Source organism: Panthera pardus, unplaced genomic scaffold (genome assembly GCF_024362965.1).
Source record: "Panthera pardus isolate Hobbes unplaced genomic scaffold, ASM2436296v1 HiC_scaffold_16, whole genome shotgun sequence".
In the NCBI taxonomy this organism is placed as follows: Eukaryota; Metazoa; Chordata; class Mammalia; order Carnivora; family Felidae; genus Panthera; species Panthera pardus.
The window spans coordinates 127248609-127267628 of NW_026526721.1; the positions used below are offsets into that span (position 1 = coordinate 127248609).

A 19020-nucleotide genomic window follows, 5' to 3' on the forward strand; every position below is an offset into this window, starting at 1 on the left:
TTCCAATGTCAGGCTCGACACCGTTTCTGCAGACCAGTGTGAGGCCAGGGGAGAAGGTGGCAGGTGAGGGTGGTAACAGTGGGGGAACCCCCTGCTGCCACAACCCTGGCCCTCCTCCAGCCCCTCCCTTGATCCCTCTGAAGCAGCCTCAGCAAGACCAGGCCACCACAGCAGCTGTTAAGGGAAAGATGTAGCAGAAGGTGTTGCATCCCATAGGAGGGGCAGGTAAGCCTGTGGGTTCCCCCTTCATGGCCTGTGGCAGGAACTGGGCATTTCTCCACAGCAAGCTGACCCCACTAGGCTCTGAGGACAGCTCTGTGTTCCAGGACATAAATACCCTTCGTGCATGGAGAGAGCTATCACATAGCGGATGCCCTGCAAATGTCTCTAAAACTGACCCATGCGGCAATCACCCCAACTCCTAAGCTAGGAAGGCTGCCCCCACTTTTCTCAGAGGAGGAGGTTGAGCTAGGAATCAGGAGACTTGGGGTTCAGATCCCAGTCTGACCTACCCTGGCAGGAGGGTCTTTGGCCAGAAGTTAAGCCTCCAGGCAGCAGGCTCATCCGCTGTAAAATGGGGATAGAAAGGCATGATGATCAGCGAGGCATCTTTTTGTATTTTGGCAACTGAGCCTGGTGACACTAAAGTTGGGAGTTATGGTCACTCAGCCCACTGGAGCTGTCCCCACCTTATGGAGAAGAAACCCAGCCTCTGCTGGCACCTGCTGAGAGGTGTGAGGGTGTGTGCACACGGGTTCATAGTCATTTGCCTCTGCATTCATGTGTGGAACTGTGCCTATTCCCACGTGTGTACACCATGGGGATGTGCTCGTGGGTGTGCGCATGGTTAAGCCAGGCCTGGGGTGAGCTTGACCCCCACCAGCTCACCTTTCTGGCGGACGCACACAGCTCCTTGCTCCTTGCTTTGCCTGGGGCAAACTCCTCCACGGTCCCTGTGGCCACTGCAGGTCCCTCTGTCTTGCATCTACAGGAAACCTGGCAGAGAAACAACACCCTCAGCAGACCCAGGTCATCACTTCCTACGACAACCAAGGTAAGGATTCACTGCTACCCGTGACCTCTCCTCCAGCTCCTGTGTGGCTGGATCCGCTGCCCAGGCCAGAGACAGCAAGTGCAGAGCACAGACTGTGGGGAGCAGGATCCCCTCTGCCCTGTGGACATTGGAGCACCTTTTTCTTCTCCCTCTCCCCGTGTCCCATGGGAAACAGTGAGAGGCTGCATGGGATAGAGTGATAAAGTCCTTGGGCCACAGAACTCAACAGCTGTCCTCTTCACCCTTGCTGCCTTCACTATAGCCAACATTTATGAGTGCTAACCGAGTGCGAGGCACCCTGCCGGTCCATTTACATAATTATTCTCATGTAAATGAAGCTTACCTATCTGATAGGCCCTCTTAACTGTCCTCAATTTACAGATGAGTAAACTGAGGCTTGGAAAAGTTGTCATATGTTCGAGAGCACATGGCTGGTGAGAGTCAGAGCTGGGGGAACCTGCCCACCCCGCTACAGCCACCACCAAGGCCTCAGCTGTTAACCCTCACACAGCCCTGCTTCCACAACGACTCTGGAAACCGGCCTCCGCACTGCCTACCCACTCTCCAAGCCTTCCCTCCTCCTGAGTCACACCGGAGTCTGAGTCTTCCAGGGCCCTCCCCACAAGGGATGAGTTTAACTCGGCAAGGGGAAGTGAGAGGGCCCTTCCCTGAGAGAGCTCTTCCCTGAGAATCCTCACTTTGCTGGGATGGGTTCCGGGGCTCTGGGAGGACAGGCAAGGGCATCACCATGCTGACTCTGCAGTTGACCAGATCTGAGAACACAGGGTATGTGGGGTGGTGAGGCTACAGTGATAGAGACGGGAGGGCTTTACAGCTCCGGCTGGAGGGGAGGCCAGGTTAAATAGAGACTCCCACCCCCTACTCAGCCCCCTCCTCTCCCCCTCCCCACCAATAACCTCCCACCTTGGCCTCCTGCTCTGCATTAAAGACTCAGGGCCTGGTATCTATCTGAGAGCTCTCATAGACTCAGCCCTAAGATTTCACCCCTATTGCTCTCAGCACTGATGTCCTAACTTGTAAAGAAATTATCTGCTCGTGTTCAGGGAGCAGTGGCAAAGTAGGAGTCCCTGGAGGACTCGGAGTCTCTCACGGAATCGCTCTCAGAATCACAGACTAACCCACCATCACCACAGAAAGGCACTGGCAGGCGGTGAGGAAGGGCCTGTCAAGATGGGTTACCAGCACGACACCGACCAGTGTATCTTACGGCAGAACTCCGGGGAATATGGCTCCACAGCAGGCCCCCCTCAGTGGGCCCACCACAACCTGCCCCCTGCCCTGAGCCCTGCAAAGACAAACCCAGGCCCCCCTGCTTCCCTGAAGTGAACTAGCAGCACACAGCTCACCACAAAACAAAAATAAGCAATACCTCACGAAAAGGAAAGTGGATTAGCCACCGCCAATCTTGCTTAGTTCTGGCTACGCCCCCTGATAGGGCCATGGTGTTATCCCCATTTGTGCACAAGAAAACTGAGATGGGGTACTGTGGTCCCCGAGTCAGGCACACCTGCCAGACCTCCACACTGCACTGTCCCCACAGTGTCCCAGACAGACAGGAGTGGTATGGGGCCCACCAGACACCAGAGCCCCACTTGGCACACCACACCCTGGCTCTCATGGGCCACTCACGTTCCACCCACCTGCTCTAGGGGACAATCTGGTCCTTGACTCCTCCAGTTTCTAGAGGCTGCTGGCACTTCTTGACTTGTACACCTGCACCACTCCATTCTCTGGCCCATTGTCACATGGCCTTTTCTCCACATTAGTAGTTGAATCTCTTGACTCTGTTTTATGAGAATCCTTGTGATTACTTAGGGCCTGCCAGATAATCCAGGATGATCTTCCTATCTCAAGATCCTTAACTTAATCACATCTGCAAAGTCCCCTTTCCTATATAAGGGAGCATTCACAGGTTCCTGGAATTAAGGCATGGATATCTTTAAGAGCCGTTATGCAGCCTACCACATGGGTACAATTTAAAACAGAGTAGTTGAGAAGGTGACATTTGAATAAGGGAGGAGGTGAGGGAGCAAGCCATGTGGGCATCTGGGAAAGAGCATCCAGGAGAGGGAGCACCAGGTATGATAAATTTTATGCAACAGCTGACAAACAGATCAGTGGAGTCTCGGATCTCCATGCGGAAGGGTGCTTCAGAAGATTAATCTGTAATGGGTGTGTGAGGGAGGAGACAGGAGGGTGGTTGCTGGAGCCCCTGTGACTTGGGGCCCCAAAAGTGGTTCCTGAGGAGCCAGTTTTCTTTTGAGGCTTCCTTTCTTGCCGGTCATGCACCCTTGTCCCCAAGCAGACACTCCATTCCTTCTTTGGTCACGCAGGCACTGGGGTCAAACGGCCATGTTTCCAGATATGGGATGCTCCTGTGGAGCTCCGTGCTGCAGAAGGGATCATGAATGGCCCCGTGTTTTCAAGAGCCCGGTGAAAGCCGGGGTCGGTCAGGGCTGCGAGAGACACCCTTCATCACCCCCTGGCTGGTGTCCCAGCCATCTCAGCCCACTCAGCTGTCAGGTTGTCACCTGGTGACTCGGGCTGCTGAGTGGGCCTTTCACGCTGCGTCCAGTGGAGCCTGGCGAGGGTTCTGCAGAGTTAGACTGTCCCTGTCATCATCCAGCATGCTGCTCTTGGGCTGTCAGAGCACTAGGCTTCCTGCACTGAAGCGGACTACCAGTCCCTGGGCTGAAACCACGCACAACCCTGCTGAACACCTACCCTGGGGCTCTTTAAGGGCGTTTTTATTTCATTTTTTTTAATTTTTTTTAACGTTTATTTATTTTTGAGACAGAGAGAGACAGAGCATGAACGGGGGAGGGTCAGAAAGAGAGGGAGACACAGAATCTGAAACAGGCTCCAGGCTCTGAGCTGTCAGCACAGAGCCCGACGCGGGGCTTGAACTCACGGACCGCGAGACCATGACCTGAGCCGAAGTTGGACGCTTAACCGACTGAGCCACCCAGGCGCCCCTTTAAGGGCGTTTTTAAATTACAGATGCTTTAGCTGAGGCTTCCTGACTCTCAGCTACTGCAGAGGAACATTCCAAGGCAAGGAACCCGGCTACTAACCTGGGTATGGTTATTAACCCGGGTTCCAGGTACAGAAAACGTTAGTGAGCACCTTAAGTCAAGGATAGCAAGTATCTGACCTGAATCCTGCAGCCCTAGGCACACAGACGCCACCCCCCCACGTGTGCACGCTCACACACACTCACATTCATAACACACACACGTGCCTGACAGTCTTTGCTAATTGATCAACACTCCAGGCAGCTACTTGCAGCCAGTCAGAGTTAATGAACAACACGAAATCTGTTTGCCATCTCTGCATTAGATATTCTGAGCAAATTAGGGCTTTAGACAAATCCTGATTCAGACCTGCAGAGACCTGGGGAGAACCCACTGGAGGGAGAACTCTCCCGACCAGGTAAAAGGCAGACCCAAGGCAGTAGGGCCACGGGCAGGGACGTTCTGGGACTTCCTGATGCATCTCCGGATCTGAGGGCTTAAGAGGAAAGGACATGGAGCTGGTGGCACCTGGGGCAGGGGCCTGGGAGGCACTTCTCAAGCAACTGCTGATATGCTGCTACTAAGACAGCCAGGGCTGCAGCCTCAGGAGTGGTATTTCGGTGACAACTGGTAGAACCAGGGAGGGACGCCATGAGAGAGCCAGCCAGGTGACCTGAAGTCCCGGGAAGGACCTCCTGTGGGTTTGGTCGTGACTGTTAAAATTGGTGCAATGGTATCTGACTATAGTTAGGTTTTAGATCTTATTTTAAATTTTGCTCCAAATGATGTTCCACTCTCATTCATTGGAAATTGGTCAAATTAATTTTCTTCTTAGATTAAGAGTTGATGTGATACGGGAATATAGTAGACTGCAAAATCTTACCATTTCACTCCTTTAGGGAGCACAGGGCTCTCCAGTGACTGCTGCTTACCTGTGACAGCACACCCAGGCCCAGTTTCTGGGGCAGAGAGGCCTCCGAAAATGCCCTCACACACCTGTGTGTGACAAGAGTGGGTATCACACTCCCACAGATCAGGAAGGCTAAGGAGCTGTGTTTTCCTCAGCAGGGGGCTGATGAGCAGCGCCTCTTTGGGGGAGAGTCAGGAAGTGGGGCTCAGGAGGATATTGGAAATTGGGCCCCTGTCCAAGAAGGGGGAGGGAAGAGGAAGTTCAGGAAAGAGAGAAGGGATTGGAAATGGTGCTAGGTGGAGGTTGCAGAACAGGACCACATCCGGGTGTGAGAATACCTCAATGTCCACCTTTACCACCGCTTTACCAGTACCTAGTTTCTCACATCACTCATTCTTGGACAAAGAGCCAGGGCTGAATTGGGGGTGGTTGGAAGCGCCTGTATGTTAGATGTGAGAAGTTGGGGGAAGAGGTTTGCTGTTGACTAAACCAAGTTGTTCAGTTCTGCACCTTCTTTAAGCTTCTGGAGGTTGTTGCAGTCCAGCGTTTTCCAAATTGTGTTTCACAAAACAGTACTGGGTCAAACTAGCTTCTTCTCTGCAGGACTTCTCAGAGCATTACACATTACGACCCACAAAAAGGGAGACAGTGGGCATGTTTCTCAAATCCTTTTCTTGTAAAGCATCTTGTAGCCAAGTACAGCTTGGCACCCACTTTGAAAAACACCCGAAAGTGTTTCAGACGGGAAAAGTAAAAAGGCAAAGGAGAATAGACCTGTGCTTCACGCAGCATGGGAAGACACACAGGAAGTGTTTGCTCTTAGCATTGACACTCGATCCTATAACCAGAACTGAATTATGCTTTAAACTCTGAAATGCTTAAAGTCTTAATTATAAAGTCACACACTGATTTTCTTTGACAGTGAATGTACTAGAAACTACCCTCAAAGTGAAGGTTAACCCCTTCAAAGTAATACCTGGGAAGGTCACATTGTATCTTATTAAGTTGTTTGAGAATTACCCTCTTTGGCATGCAGAGCAAGTTTCTGAGCTATACAAGATAGTCAGTATTGTCATTCTGTGAAAATCATCGCAATACATTTAGCAGGGAAAGGGTTAGTAAAAAGAGCTCTTACAAAACTAATAAGGAAAAAATAATACAACTAGGAAAATAGGCAATTCACAAAATAAGAATTTCAAATGGCAAATAACTATATGAAAATACATTAAAAATTAAATGCACAAAAATGAGATGCCATTGTTCATTAATAAAAATCTCAGAGATTGATAAAATCACACGTCAGTGAGTATATCAGTGATCTATTTTTACATTGCAAACCACCCCAAAACTCAGGGGCTTAAAATAATAAGCATTTACCAGCTCACAGGTTGGCTGTGCGTTCCCGCCTGAGATACGCCCAGTTCATCACGGGTCTTGGCTCGGCTTGCTCATGTATTTGTGGTCAGCTGGTAAGTTGGCTGGAGACCAGGTAGGGTAGGGTGGCCTCACCTGAGATGCCTCTGCTCTGTTCCACGTGGTCTCTCCACCCCCAGCAGGCTAGCCTGGGCTCATTCACACGGCAGTCGTGGCTAGAATCCCAAGAATGAGAGTGGAGGCTGCAAAATTCCTTGAGACCTACGCTCAGAGCTTCCCCAGGACCCCTTCTGTTAACATCCCATGCTAACTAGACAAACCAAGTCCTATAGATAGCCCAAATTCAAGGGACAGAACAAAAGACCTCTCGTTGGAAGTACGAAGTTTTGTGATGAATTTTGCAATCAAACACAGTAAGAATGAGCAAAATGGACACTCCCTTGTGCTGTTGGTGTGATCAACTGATAAAATCATTCATGGGAAGTTTGCCAAAATACAGCAAAAGATCCATATTTAAAAATGTATTCAAAGGGACTGATTTGAAAAGTGTGTAAAGAGATGTGTATAAGAATGTTCATGCATCACTGATTCTAATAGCAAAATATTTGGGAGAAGTTAACTATCCAACCAAAAGGGATTGCTTATATGGATTATAAACGATGTGCAGAATAGAGTACTATCCAGCTCACTTAAAACGATGACATAGGACCAGATTCACTGACGTGTGAAGACTCGAGAAGGAAGCAGGTGTTTACTATAATCCTGCTCTGGACTTTGAATTTCCATTTTGTATCATTCTGGATCATCCAGTTCTTGTTTTAATTCTTCTCAGGCTTGTTTGCTCAACTGGTACTTATATTTATTTTTGTTTTATTTTAAATTACTAAAATTGAATTGTCTGGCATATACTTGCATGGGTTTTAACGCATACAGAACGCATGCTCATATTCTGACTACTACAGTCAGAATACAGGGCAGTTCTGTCACCCCAAAATCCTCTTGTGCAGAATGTCAGTGGTTACATCCTCCTGTCTCTCCTAAGAGTTTCTTTGTATTGTTGAGAAGTATTCCTTGATATGGATGTACCATAGGGTGTTTATCCATTCACTCATTGAAGGACATTTAAGCTGTTTCCAGTTTGGGGTGATTATGAATAGAGCTTCTATAAACATTTGTGTATAGGTTTTTGTATGAACAAATGTAAGTGTTTATATCTCTGGGATAAATGTTCAAGAGTGCAGTGGTTGGGTCAGATGTTCAGTGTATGTTTTGTTTTATAACAACCTGACAGACTGTTTTCAGAGTTGCTGTATCACTTCACAGTCCCACCAGCGATGTCTGAGAGGTCTGATTTATCCACAACCTTGTCAACGTAGAGTATTATCACTATTTTTTATGACTTCTCTTCTAATAGGTATGATATCTCATTGTGGTTTTAATTTGCATTTTCCTAATGGCTAATCATATTGAACATCATTTGACGCGCTTATATGCCACCTGTAATCTCTTCTTTTACCCATTTTCTAATTGAAATGTCTTTGCACTTTTGTAAAAAATCACTTTGCCATATTTGTGTGGGTCTATTTCTTAACTATTTATTATGCTCCATTGATCTATATATCTGTCCCTTTGCCAGTATAACACTGTGTAATGACTGTAGCTTTATAGCACATCTTAAAATCAAATAGCTGGTTCTTCCAACTTTTTTTTTTTTTCAAAATTGGTTTGGCCACTGTAGTTGCTGTATCTTTCCATCTAAATTTTAGAATTATCTTGCCTATATCTAACATCTATAAAATTCCTGTAAGGAGTCTGAATGAAGTTGCATTAAATCTATAGATCAATTTAGGGAGAATTGACAACAATATTGAGTCTTTCAATTCATGAGCATGGTATGTCTTCCCACTTATTCAAGTCTTCTTTAATTTGTTTGATCATAGTTTATGGTTTTCAACATACAGCTCTTGCACTTTTTTTTTAGATTTATATTTAAGTATTTCAATTTTTGGAGCTATGGGAAATATTGATTTTTAAATTCAATTTCCAATCATTTATTGTGACTATAAATAGAATAGATTTTGTATCTGACCTTGTATCCTGTGACCATGCTAAACTTACTAGTTCTAGGAGCTTTCTTTGTAGATTACTTGGTATTTTCTACACACATAGATATGTCATCTGTGAATAAGGAGAGTTTTATTTATTTCTAATCTATAGGACTTTTATTTATTTTTCTTTTTTTCTTTTCTTCTTTTCTTATTTCTTATTCTTTTTCTTGTTTTATTTCACTGGGTAGAACTTCCAGTGCAATGTTTGTTAGGAGCAGTGAGAGTGGACATCCATGCCTTGTTCCAGTCATAGGGGGAAAGCATTTCATTTTTGACCATTAAATATGCTGTTAGCTGTAGATTTTTGTTAGACACTCTTTTTCAGATTAAGGAAGTTCCCTTCTATTCCTAGTTTATTGAGAAGTTTCATCATGAATAGATGTTAAATTTGTCAAATGTACTTTCTGCACCCATTGAAATGATCATGTGGTTTTTCTTCTTTGGCCTGCAAATATGGCAAATTGCATTAACTGGTTTTCAGATATTGAACGAGCTTTGCAGTGCCATGGTATTCTTTTACTATATTGCTGGATTTAATTTTCTAATATTTTTTGAGAATTTTTGTGTTCATAAGAAAGATTCATCTGTAATATTCTTTTCTTATACTGTTTTTGCCTGGTTTTGGTATCAGATTAATGCTGGCCTCATATAATGGGCAATGAAATATTTACTATTCTGTTTTCTGAAAGATCTTATTTAAAAATTGATCTTATTTCTTTTTAAACATTTGTTAGAATTTATTGGTGAAACCAACTGGACCTGGCCTTTGTTTGTTCCTGGAAGATTTTGAACTACAATTAGTTTTCAAAATAGATGTAGAGATATTGAGGTTTTCTATTTGGGTGAGTTTTAGTAGTTTGTAGCTTTCAAGGAATTGATCCATTTCATCTAAGTTGTAGAATTATGTGCATTGGGTTGTTGGTAGTATTCCCTTATTATTCTTTTAATACATACAAGATCTGTAGTGTTCTCATCTGTTTCATTTCTGATATTGGTGTCTTAATTTCTGATTTGTGTCTTACCTCTTTTTCTTTTTGGTCAATCTGGTTACAGGCTTATCAATTTTGCTGATCTTTCCTAGGAATCAGCTTTTGGTTTCATTGATTACTTTCTCACCATTTCTTTAATTGTTTTTTTTTTTTTTTTTTTTTTTTTTTTACCACACTGTTTCTCCTCTCCTCCTGGGATCTCAGTAACATGAATGTTAGACCTTAAAGTATTATCCTACAGGTCTCTGAAGTTCAATTCATTCTGCTCTGTTTCTTATATTATCTTTCTTCAAGTTCACTGACTCTTCTGTCATCTCTATTTTTATTATTTAGCATATCCAGATAGTTTTTCAAACTGTTATATTTTTTTCCTCTAAAATTTTATGTTTCTTCTTTGTATCTTCTGATGTTTTGCTGATTCTTGGTATCTTTCCATTTATTTCAAGACTATTTGCCCTTATTTGTTAGAGCATGGTTTCCATGGCTATTTGAAAGTCTGATAATTCCAAAATCTTTATCATCCCGAGGTTAGCATCTGTTGATTATCTTTTCCTTTCAGGTAGAGATACTCCTCGTTCTTCCTACACTGTATAGTTTTGGATTGTAGCCTTTGCAATACTCTATAGATCTTCTCAGAACATGCACCCCCAGTAGCCAGTCTAGGCATTGGTCTACACCGTAGTTTAGTTCTCCAAGACTGTGGTATAATGTTTAGGATGAGATCCATGTGTGCTCAGCTCAGAGGGGACCACAAGAGTTCATCCATAACTGTATGGATTTGCTTTCTTGAGCTCCCACCCCTTCACAACCCGCTTCTCAACTCTCCAGCACAAAAGCTGGACTCTAATTTCCCCACTCTGCCAGGCACTTCTCACAACTCTGTCTACATCTAGAGACAATCAGTGGGGAACAGAGAGAGAGAAAAAACAGTGAGTATTTGCTCCCACACTCTAGGGAATCATAGCTTCCCTCGAAGACTCGAGTGCTTAAGGTTTGGGCTGACCAACAAACTCACTGCTACACCCCTACCAACAGACTTTCCTAGAGGCTGAATGGGGAGATAATAGAAAAAAGGGATGGGGGAGGTCCAACAGGGGATTTCCCCCATGCTCTCTGACTCTTAGAGGTTTCCCTTCTTACTCCACAAGCTGGAAGAAAGAGCTTCTCTTGGAGCACCATTTCCCTGTACCCACTGTGCACTTCTGGGTTTGGGGCTGCCTGTGAGTCAAGTCTAAGTAATACCATATGGGAAAGGGAATAGTAAACTCACTGAAAATTTAGTGATGCTTTAAATGCTAATCTTATTCCCTGACTTGCCTTCTATGATTTACAGAGGACTACAGAGTCCTCAAATAGTTGCTCCGTGCTTTCTTTCCAAGGTTTATAGTTGTATTCACTGGAAAAGACAAGGTAGTGTTCTTATTTCATCTTGCCTGGGTTTGGAAACTGTCTGCTTGTATTTTGTTTTTCATTTCTTTAAACAAGAATTACTTGTATATTCAGAAGAAAGCTTAAAACCAATCGTGTTTTGTTGTTCAAACATCTGTCATGGGACATTGCACCCTTTGCTAGCAGCATCTGGCTGAGAATGTCACCTCCCATTCCTTTGCAGGGACACAGCTGACTGTGGAGGTCCACCCTCGAGATGCCATGCCCCAGCTGCTCAAGAAGTTCTCCTTGGCTAAACGTACGTACGTACAGGGCTGCTCGTGTGTGGAGGGCTGGAGGGAGGAGTGACAGTCACTTAATGGGCCAGAGTCCAACCTGGGCATCTTGTGGGGGCACGAGAGGAGTAACCTAGGCCTACACACTGGAAAGAGGCAGAGGCATGACAGCTTCATTCTAGGGACTCCCTTCTCCATATCTAACACCCACTGTTCTTGTGTCTGTGCACTTAGGTGTGGGTAACACAAAGCACTTCGCTAAAGATGAATTTCATCACAAGAGTGTTGTTCTTAGATACCATTTATTGTCTGCCTAAAAAGTGGCATACACAGTGGTAAGCATTTTACATTCATTAACTTTTTAACCCTTTGATAGATGCCTCACTTTTTAAATCACCAAAGTGAGACCCAGAGAGGTGAAATAACTGTGAAGGGACTAGCTAGGAAGTGGGTCAAAACCAGGTCTGACTGAGACCTGTGCTCTTAGCCACCATGTTTGGCTGCCTTCAGTGCAAGGTGCATGGGGTCAGACCCATGATGTCTTTTCCACTCCCTTCTTGGTCCTCTCTGGGCATCTGTCTACCTTATAGCTACAGGGGCCTGGGGAAATGCTGGCCAAGGAATGAAGTCTACAGAGCATCCAGAGCTCAGGTTCTCTCTGTGTCCATGCCTGAGCAAGGCAGGCCCTCCCACCTGCCTTGTCCTGTAGCCCTCAGAGGTCAGGGTCTCAGAAGGGCAGTCAGGTATAGAGCGGACAGGCTGGGTTCAGATCTCAGCTCTTACCTTGGGCAAGTAGCTTAACCTCTCTTGTGGAGTCAAATTCCTCATCTATAAGAAGAGGAAAATAATTCAGCTTCCTTCATAGGACTGTTGTGAAGTTAAATGAGACTGTCAATATAAAGCACAAGGCAGGCATAGTAAGTGCACAATAAATGCTAGCTACTATGTTGAACCCTCATTACCCTATCAAAGAATGGAGATGGAAATAAAATGTAGGTGCAAGAAACACAAGGACAACTCTTTCTCAGAGCCTCTATACATTTGCAACCTTCCATTGTTATATTTACAGCCTTTGGTGGGCTTCAAGGGCATAAAACAACCTGCCTCCTCAGCTCCCCCTGGCTCCATCAGGGACCCATATCTTCCTGACCTGGTTTCAAATCAGCAGCTCCTTTCCTGTTTCCCAGGAGTCTAATAACTATTGGTAACCATTCTGCATTAACGGGTCCTGGATTGATAGGATTTGGTTGCCCTTGAACCTTCCTGAGGAATAATTTAATAATTGCTTGACTTTTCTGGGCTTCGGCTCCATAGAAACTGCCTTTCCCCAAGGGAATTAAAAGCAAAAATGAACTATTGGGACCTTATGAAGATAAAAAGCTTCTGCACAGCAAAGGAAACAACCAACAAAACTAAAAGGCAACCAACAGAATGGGAAAAGATATTTGCAAATGATATATCGGACAAAGGGCTAGTATCCAAAATCTATAAAGAGCTCACCAAAATCCACACCCGAAAAACAACCCAGTGAAGAAATGGGCAGAAGACATGAATAGACACTTCTCTAAAGAAGACATCCGGATGGCCAACAGGCACATGAAAAGATGCTCAACATCGCTCCTTATCAGGGAAATACAAATCAAAACGACACTCAGATACCACCTCACTCCAGTCAGAGTGGCTAAAATGAACAAATCAGGAGACTAGATGCTAGAGAGGATGTGGAGAAATGGGAACCCTCTTGCACTGTTGGTGGGAATGCAAATTGGTGCAGCCACTCTGGAAAACAGTGTGGAGGTTCCTCAGAAAATTAAAAATAGACCTACCCTATGACCCAGCAATAGCACTGCTAGGAATTTACCCAAAGGATACAGGAGTACTGATGCATAGGGGCACTTGTATTCCAATGTTTATAGCAGCACTCTCAATAATAGCCAAATTAGGGGAAGAGCCTAAATGTCCATCAACTGATGAATGGATAAAGAAATTGTGGTTTATATACACAATGGAGTACTACGTGGCAAGGAGAAAGAACGAAATATGGCCCTTTGTAGCAACGTGGATGGAACTGGACAGTGTGACGCTAAGTGAAATAAGCCATACAGAGAAAGACAGATACCATGTTTTCACTCTTATGTGGATCCTGAGAAACTTAACAGAAACCCATGGGCGAGGGGAAGGAAAAAAAAAAAAAAAAAAAGAGGTTAGAGTGGGAGAGAGCCAAAGCATAAGAGACTTTAAAAACTGAGAACAAACTGAGGGTTGATGGGGGGTGGGAGGGAGGGGAGGGTGGGTGATGGGTATCGAGAGGGCACCTTTTGGGATGAGCACTGGGTGTTGTATGGAAACCAATTTGACAATAAATTTCATATATTGGGGAAAAAAAAAAAAAGAAAGAAACTGCCTTTCCCTCGCCCACATTCATTTCTTCCCATGGTCAGTTCTTATGTGGCAATGAATTCACTGGTGCTGTTGGCATCTCCAGCTGTGTTCCAAGATGGCAGGGGAATCCAGAGGAAGGCAGGAGCTCTAGGCTGTAGGTGGACCCACTGAGGAACACAAAGTTTTGATGTCGGGGTAAATTCTGCCTTTGCTTACAGACTGCAGTTCTCTTTCTTGTCATTCCCTCCCTGGTTGTCAGTCCTTCCTCCGCCTCAGCAGGAAGTCCAGAACAATTCCAGCAGTAATAGATGGTGGGTGAATATGGGAGCAAGAAGGCGGGGCACAGACATAGAAGAGGAGGGGTCAGAAGCCAGGACCACCACAAAAAGAATCGTCTGTGCTTGCATTTTGACTTCTCAGGTGTCTCAACTTCTGACCTTTGGGATATTGCAGGTTTGCAAGGTGATAAAAATGGAAACACAAGACCCCGGCAGCCTGGAGCAAAAGATGCCCATGGTAAGTTGCAGGTCCTTCTCCAGGGCCGTTCTGTGAGATGGTGAACTGGTTTAGCCCCATGGGCCAGTCTCCAGGCAATTGGAAATGGCTCTCTGGGTCCTATGAGAGTCTGGGGCTACCTCTGGGCTCAGGGTGGGGAGGAGTATCATGATTGATTAGCAAGGTCTGCCATGGACATAGGCAGAGTAATGAAAAGCTCACACACCATATGAGCCCAAAGCTAAAGCATAAACCCCAATAACAAGGCAGCCCATTACAGAAAACATATTAAACAGAATTAACACAGAATTCAGAACTGTGTTAACTTTAAATGGAATGCCAAACTTGTGTAAGGTAGGAGGCATATGAATAAGTAGAATGGGACAGAGGGTAGAACCCTGAATGGGGTGATCGATGGCCTGGCTTTGAGTCCTATTTTTGTCCCTCCCTCACCTTCCTGGGGCCTCAGTTTTCTTCTCCATAGACCAGATGGCATCTAAGGTTTGGGAGAGCTTGGCACTTCTTCCCATTGTTTTGCTTTAAAGTTAGAATAATTTAGTTAATGCCACTGGTATTTTAAATGTATTTATGCAAAATCATATTTAGATCTTATATAATCTCTTCAGAAGGTAAATGTAATGAGGCATAAATCATTGTGGGTATTTTTAATGTTGAGATATTGTAAAATGGAACCAAGAAAGGGTAAAACTAGTAATAGGGTTTTCAGTCCCATTTTAGAAATGTCATCCTTCTTCTCAATGGGGGCGGGGGAGACCTCATTTGGTATAACTCTGCAGTTATACCAAGCAGAAATTTGTTAAATGTAAGTTCACTTCATATCCACTTAGGTCACCCTGCTAGCCCTTGTCAGAGAATGGCAAGAGCCAGATTCCACAGAGGGAAAAGGCACTGAGGACCTGCTGCGGGTCCCCACCCCCTTCTGAGAGGCTGGCTGGACAAGGGCTGCGCTCAGACCACACAGGACAGGGGCTGACAGGGATCTAAGTGATGAGAGACAAGCAATCCCAGCGCCAGCACCAGAGGAGTGACCCACAGTGGTGCTGGGCTTTCAGGGAGCCCCAGTGTAAGACTGTACAGGACACAAGGATTATGGAGGGTCCAGGAAATATCTTGGTCCTTATAAAAGAAGTAGAAAAATGAAGAAAGAAAATACTAGGTTGGTGGTGACACCACAGCCTTGGGGTAGGGTTTACATAGCCTGCCTGCCCCCCACACGGTCTGCCTCCTCTTCAGAGAGGAACAGTCCTCAGGTCCTGGATGTGTCATAGCACGGGATGTGGTGAGGACCCAGTCAGAGGCCTAGGGTCAAAGGGACCAAACCCCTCTAGGGGCTGCTGCAGAGTGTCCTCAGGAAGCAAGAAAGCAGAACAAAGTGGCCTTGGGGAATGTGCCAGACCCAGTTGGGCTGCAAAGAAAGAAGGCCTCGTTCTCAAAAGGAAGGGATGTTGGAGTGGTGGGGAAATGAGGATGGACCCACATGGCCTGCGCCTGACCGCTGACTAGAGGCTGGGATCTCCTCTGTGGCTGGAAATTGGTCAGCTCCCTAACCAGCTGCCACTGTGTCTCAGCCAATGCTGGCCCAGAGAGGATCTCGCAGGAGCTCGGGCCGGAGCTGGTGGGCCGCCCCCTCCCTACTCTCACTCTCTCGCCACATCTCTTGGGTCTGTAGCACCAAGGCCTGGGTCTCTCACAGACCTCGAGGGATGTCTGGGCAAACGCAGCTGCAGCCCCCACACCGGGCACAGACGCTTCACACCTCTACCCTTGTATTTGCCCACAGAGGACCCCCACCCTACACCCTCCCAGGGAGCAAAGCGGCACTGACCTTACAGCGTGATCCACCGTCTCGTTCACTCTCCCAGCTGCCCCATAGATGTGCACCTCATGCCTGGCAGCTGAGTCCAGCAACCCCTAGCACAGTGGAAGTTGTGAAGGTCAGGCCCCCACTAGAACCTAGGCTTCATGCAGCCCCCATCGGCTGCTTCCCCATGTCACTCTGCTCTTCCCAGGCTGGCTGCCGTGCCCTGGGGCCCCACCAGCACCCCCACAGGAGAGTGGGGTTATCACTGAGTTAGGGGATCAGTGCCCCTTTGGCCCCACCCTCCTCACCTAACCCCTGGCCTCCCACCCAGCTTGCCTGACTTGGTCAGCCTTGAATAATGGGAGGACCTTGCCGTAGGCCAGGCTCTCTTTTGGGCTGAGACAGGGATTTGCTGCCCATCCGTGGCTAGTCTGACGACTGGTGTGCCCGGCTTCCTATAAGAAAGGCTGGCACAAAGGAGTGATTCTGGGGCCCAGCCTCCCTCAGAGCCCCCCCTCCCTGCAATACCTGGGGCACCTGTTGCTACAACACACTTGGCTTTCTTGGGGTGCTCCAGTCTATGGCTGACTGTGGGCAAGGGAGGAAGCCTGTCTGGGTGCCAAACACGCCTCACCCTACAGAAGCCTACAGAGCCTGGCTCCGGCACACCCTCCTCCCATACCCAGAGTGCCCTTCACTCTGGGCATCATAACTAGAGTACAGACCCTCCTTTCTTGAGCCTGTCAGGGGCTGGCCGCATTGCCTGGACACTTCCCACAGAGCACTCATTCCTGGAAAAGTTAGCAGAAATCTGCAGAAAACTAAAAGGTGGGGAGAAGGGGACTCCATCATTAATCTGCCTGGGCACTGCTGAGTTAATTGAGGTGAAACCAGTCTCTTTACTGCTGACTTCCCAGGGTCTGCAAATAGGCTCATGTTCCCCGTGACTCTCCAGACGAACTAGAGAAGTTGCCATAGTTCACAAACCAATTTGACCAAGGAACTCCTCTAGGAGATATAGCTCTTGGGAGCAGTTTTCCAGGTTCTGGGAATCATGCTGAAGGTCAGGCAATCACAGCACTTCAAAACGACAGAGAGGCCTGGGCCGAGCAGCACTCACCAGCAGGCCTCAGTGGCTAACTGAGCTTCCCTATGTTTCCAGTTTACCCCTGGGATCGGTCCAGCCTGAAATCCATGCCCCTGGACCTGCAGGAGTTTGAGAAACTGGACACGTATGCCTCACAGGTAAGAGAGCAAGCCTCTCTGCATAAGGTGGGTCGGAGTCTCCCGAGTCAGAGTAATGAAGTCTCTGCTCAGGCCCCTCCTAAATGCATCCAGAGTCCCTTGGATAGATGGCCCAGAGTGCCTTCTCACATCACATGGATGGAGAGAAGAAGGCCAAGTCACCAGGCCCCTGCTCAGGATGGAAGACCATTCTATTCCCCCCAATGCCACCCACTGTCCTGATGCTCCCACCCCAGGCCGCACACCCCGCAGGCACCCCATTGCCAGGCCCCTCTGGCCGGCCCTATGCTGACCGCCTGCCATTGCCCATTTGGGCATTGCTGCTGCTGAGCCAGGCCACACCCGGCCCCATGAAGAAAGGTGGCAAGAGGATGAGGGAGGGCCATGGGTGCAGCTGGCCAGCACCCACTGCAACCACAGCCTTGCTCACCCCTGGAGCACACAGGCTGCCAAGCTCTCACACGTCTGGGTCTAGGCTCTTCTGGGGTGGGGTTGGGGAGGGGCAGCTACAAAAGCAGAAGCACTAGAGACAACTAGAGTCCTGGGAGCCAGGTGCTGCCTGATTGGAATGGCCAAGGAGCTGGACCCATTGCTGATGTCAGAAGTAAGCCATCATAGGCCAGTAAGCAGGGAGATCATCTACAGCCTAAAAAGACCCCCCTGTGGCTGGCACATAGCAGGTACTCAGGAACCTTGTTTGCTAACCAATGAGTAGATGGATAGGGGCATGGATCCAGAGTCAGGTTAGAGGCAGGGCCATCAGTGGGGAGCCATCAGCTGTCCCAGCAGGAGCAGGCGTGACCTGGATTAAGTGGGAACACTGAGAACAGAGAGGAGCAGAAAGGTCAACACTGAGCTGGGGACAGAGGGAGGACTCTATCCCAGTGTGTGCAAGGCAGTGGATGTGTGTGAGGGAGGGAGAAGGCAGGGGGCTCACAGGCTGCAGACTGGGTGACGGAGGGAGAATGGGACAGCCAGCTCCTCACTACAAGAAGCAGTCTCAGGGGATGATGAGATCGTTTAGGGGCAGTGGGCTCCAGTATCTGTGGGACAGCCAGTGGAGGTGGCTGGGTGTCCAAGCGTGGAGCTGTATCCAGCCTGGAGAGGTCTGGGCCAGAAACACTGATTCAGGAACCATCAGATTTAGCTAAGAGCTGAAGCCACAGGCTGTCATCTTGGGGAGGACAGGGCAGGAGGTCCAAAGGGCCCGGAGCCACCTGAGGCCGAGGCAAGATCAAGAAAGATCAATGTTCTGGCAGGCTCCGTTGGCAGGCCAAGGAGCAAAGCGGAGGTTTGGGGTGGTGAAGACCCCACAGGAGCCTGGCAAAGAGGGGAAGGCTAGGTGTAGGCAGTCCTGAGAAAGAGATATAGGGAGGGGTACAGACAGGAGGGGATAGGGCAGCCAGGACTGGAAGGGAGAAGGTGAGGACACAGGTGAGCAGGGGCACTGCCTGAGGAAGAGCAAGCCCTGCAAAGACAGGAGGCATGGCTGAGCAGGGGGAGGGCTCATTATGCAGAAGTCCTGCCTGGGCCTTGTCGAGTCTGAGGCTAGGCTGTCTCTGAGGAGAGAAGGGGGTGCAGTGCCAGAGTCTGAGGAGGGTGGGCTGTGTGGTAATGGCCACCTGGAGGGATGGGACAGGCTGCTGGTCTTGCTTGGAGAGCAGTGCCAGGAGCGCAGCTGAGGCCAGAGACTCAGCCACAGAGCAGTGAGTGTCCAGAGCCAGCCGGGCCCAGGTAGAGGAGACCAAAGGACCAGAAGCCACAGGGTTTTAAGTCAGGAATCAGCCAGGCTCGTGTGCAGGCCCTGCAATGTGTCCAGTGCTGTCCTTGGCCCAGGGAGAGCAACAGAGACCAGGACTGTGGAGTTGGAGCTGGACATCGAACAAAAGGAGGCGGGCAGCAGCTGGGCAGGTGGGAGGCAGAAGAGGGATCCAGAGGTCTC

General features: G+C 47.8%; 1 protein-coding gene across 1 annotated transcript in view; it reads left to right on the forward strand.

Moving 5' to 3' along the window:
• KY (kyphoscoliosis peptidase) overlaps positions 1–19020 on the forward strand; it is a 47735-nt gene that overhangs the window by 6371 nt on the left and 22344 nt on the right. Inside the window, exons 3-6 of the mRNA XM_019437134.2 lie at positions 992–1054; positions 11083–11157; positions 13970–14032; positions 16996–17078. Coding sequence (XP_019292679.1) covers positions 992–1054; positions 11083–11157; positions 13970–14032; positions 16996–17078 — 284 coding nt within the window. The remainder of the gene's footprint in view (positions 1–991; positions 1055–11082; positions 11158–13969; positions 14033–16995; positions 17079–19020) is intronic.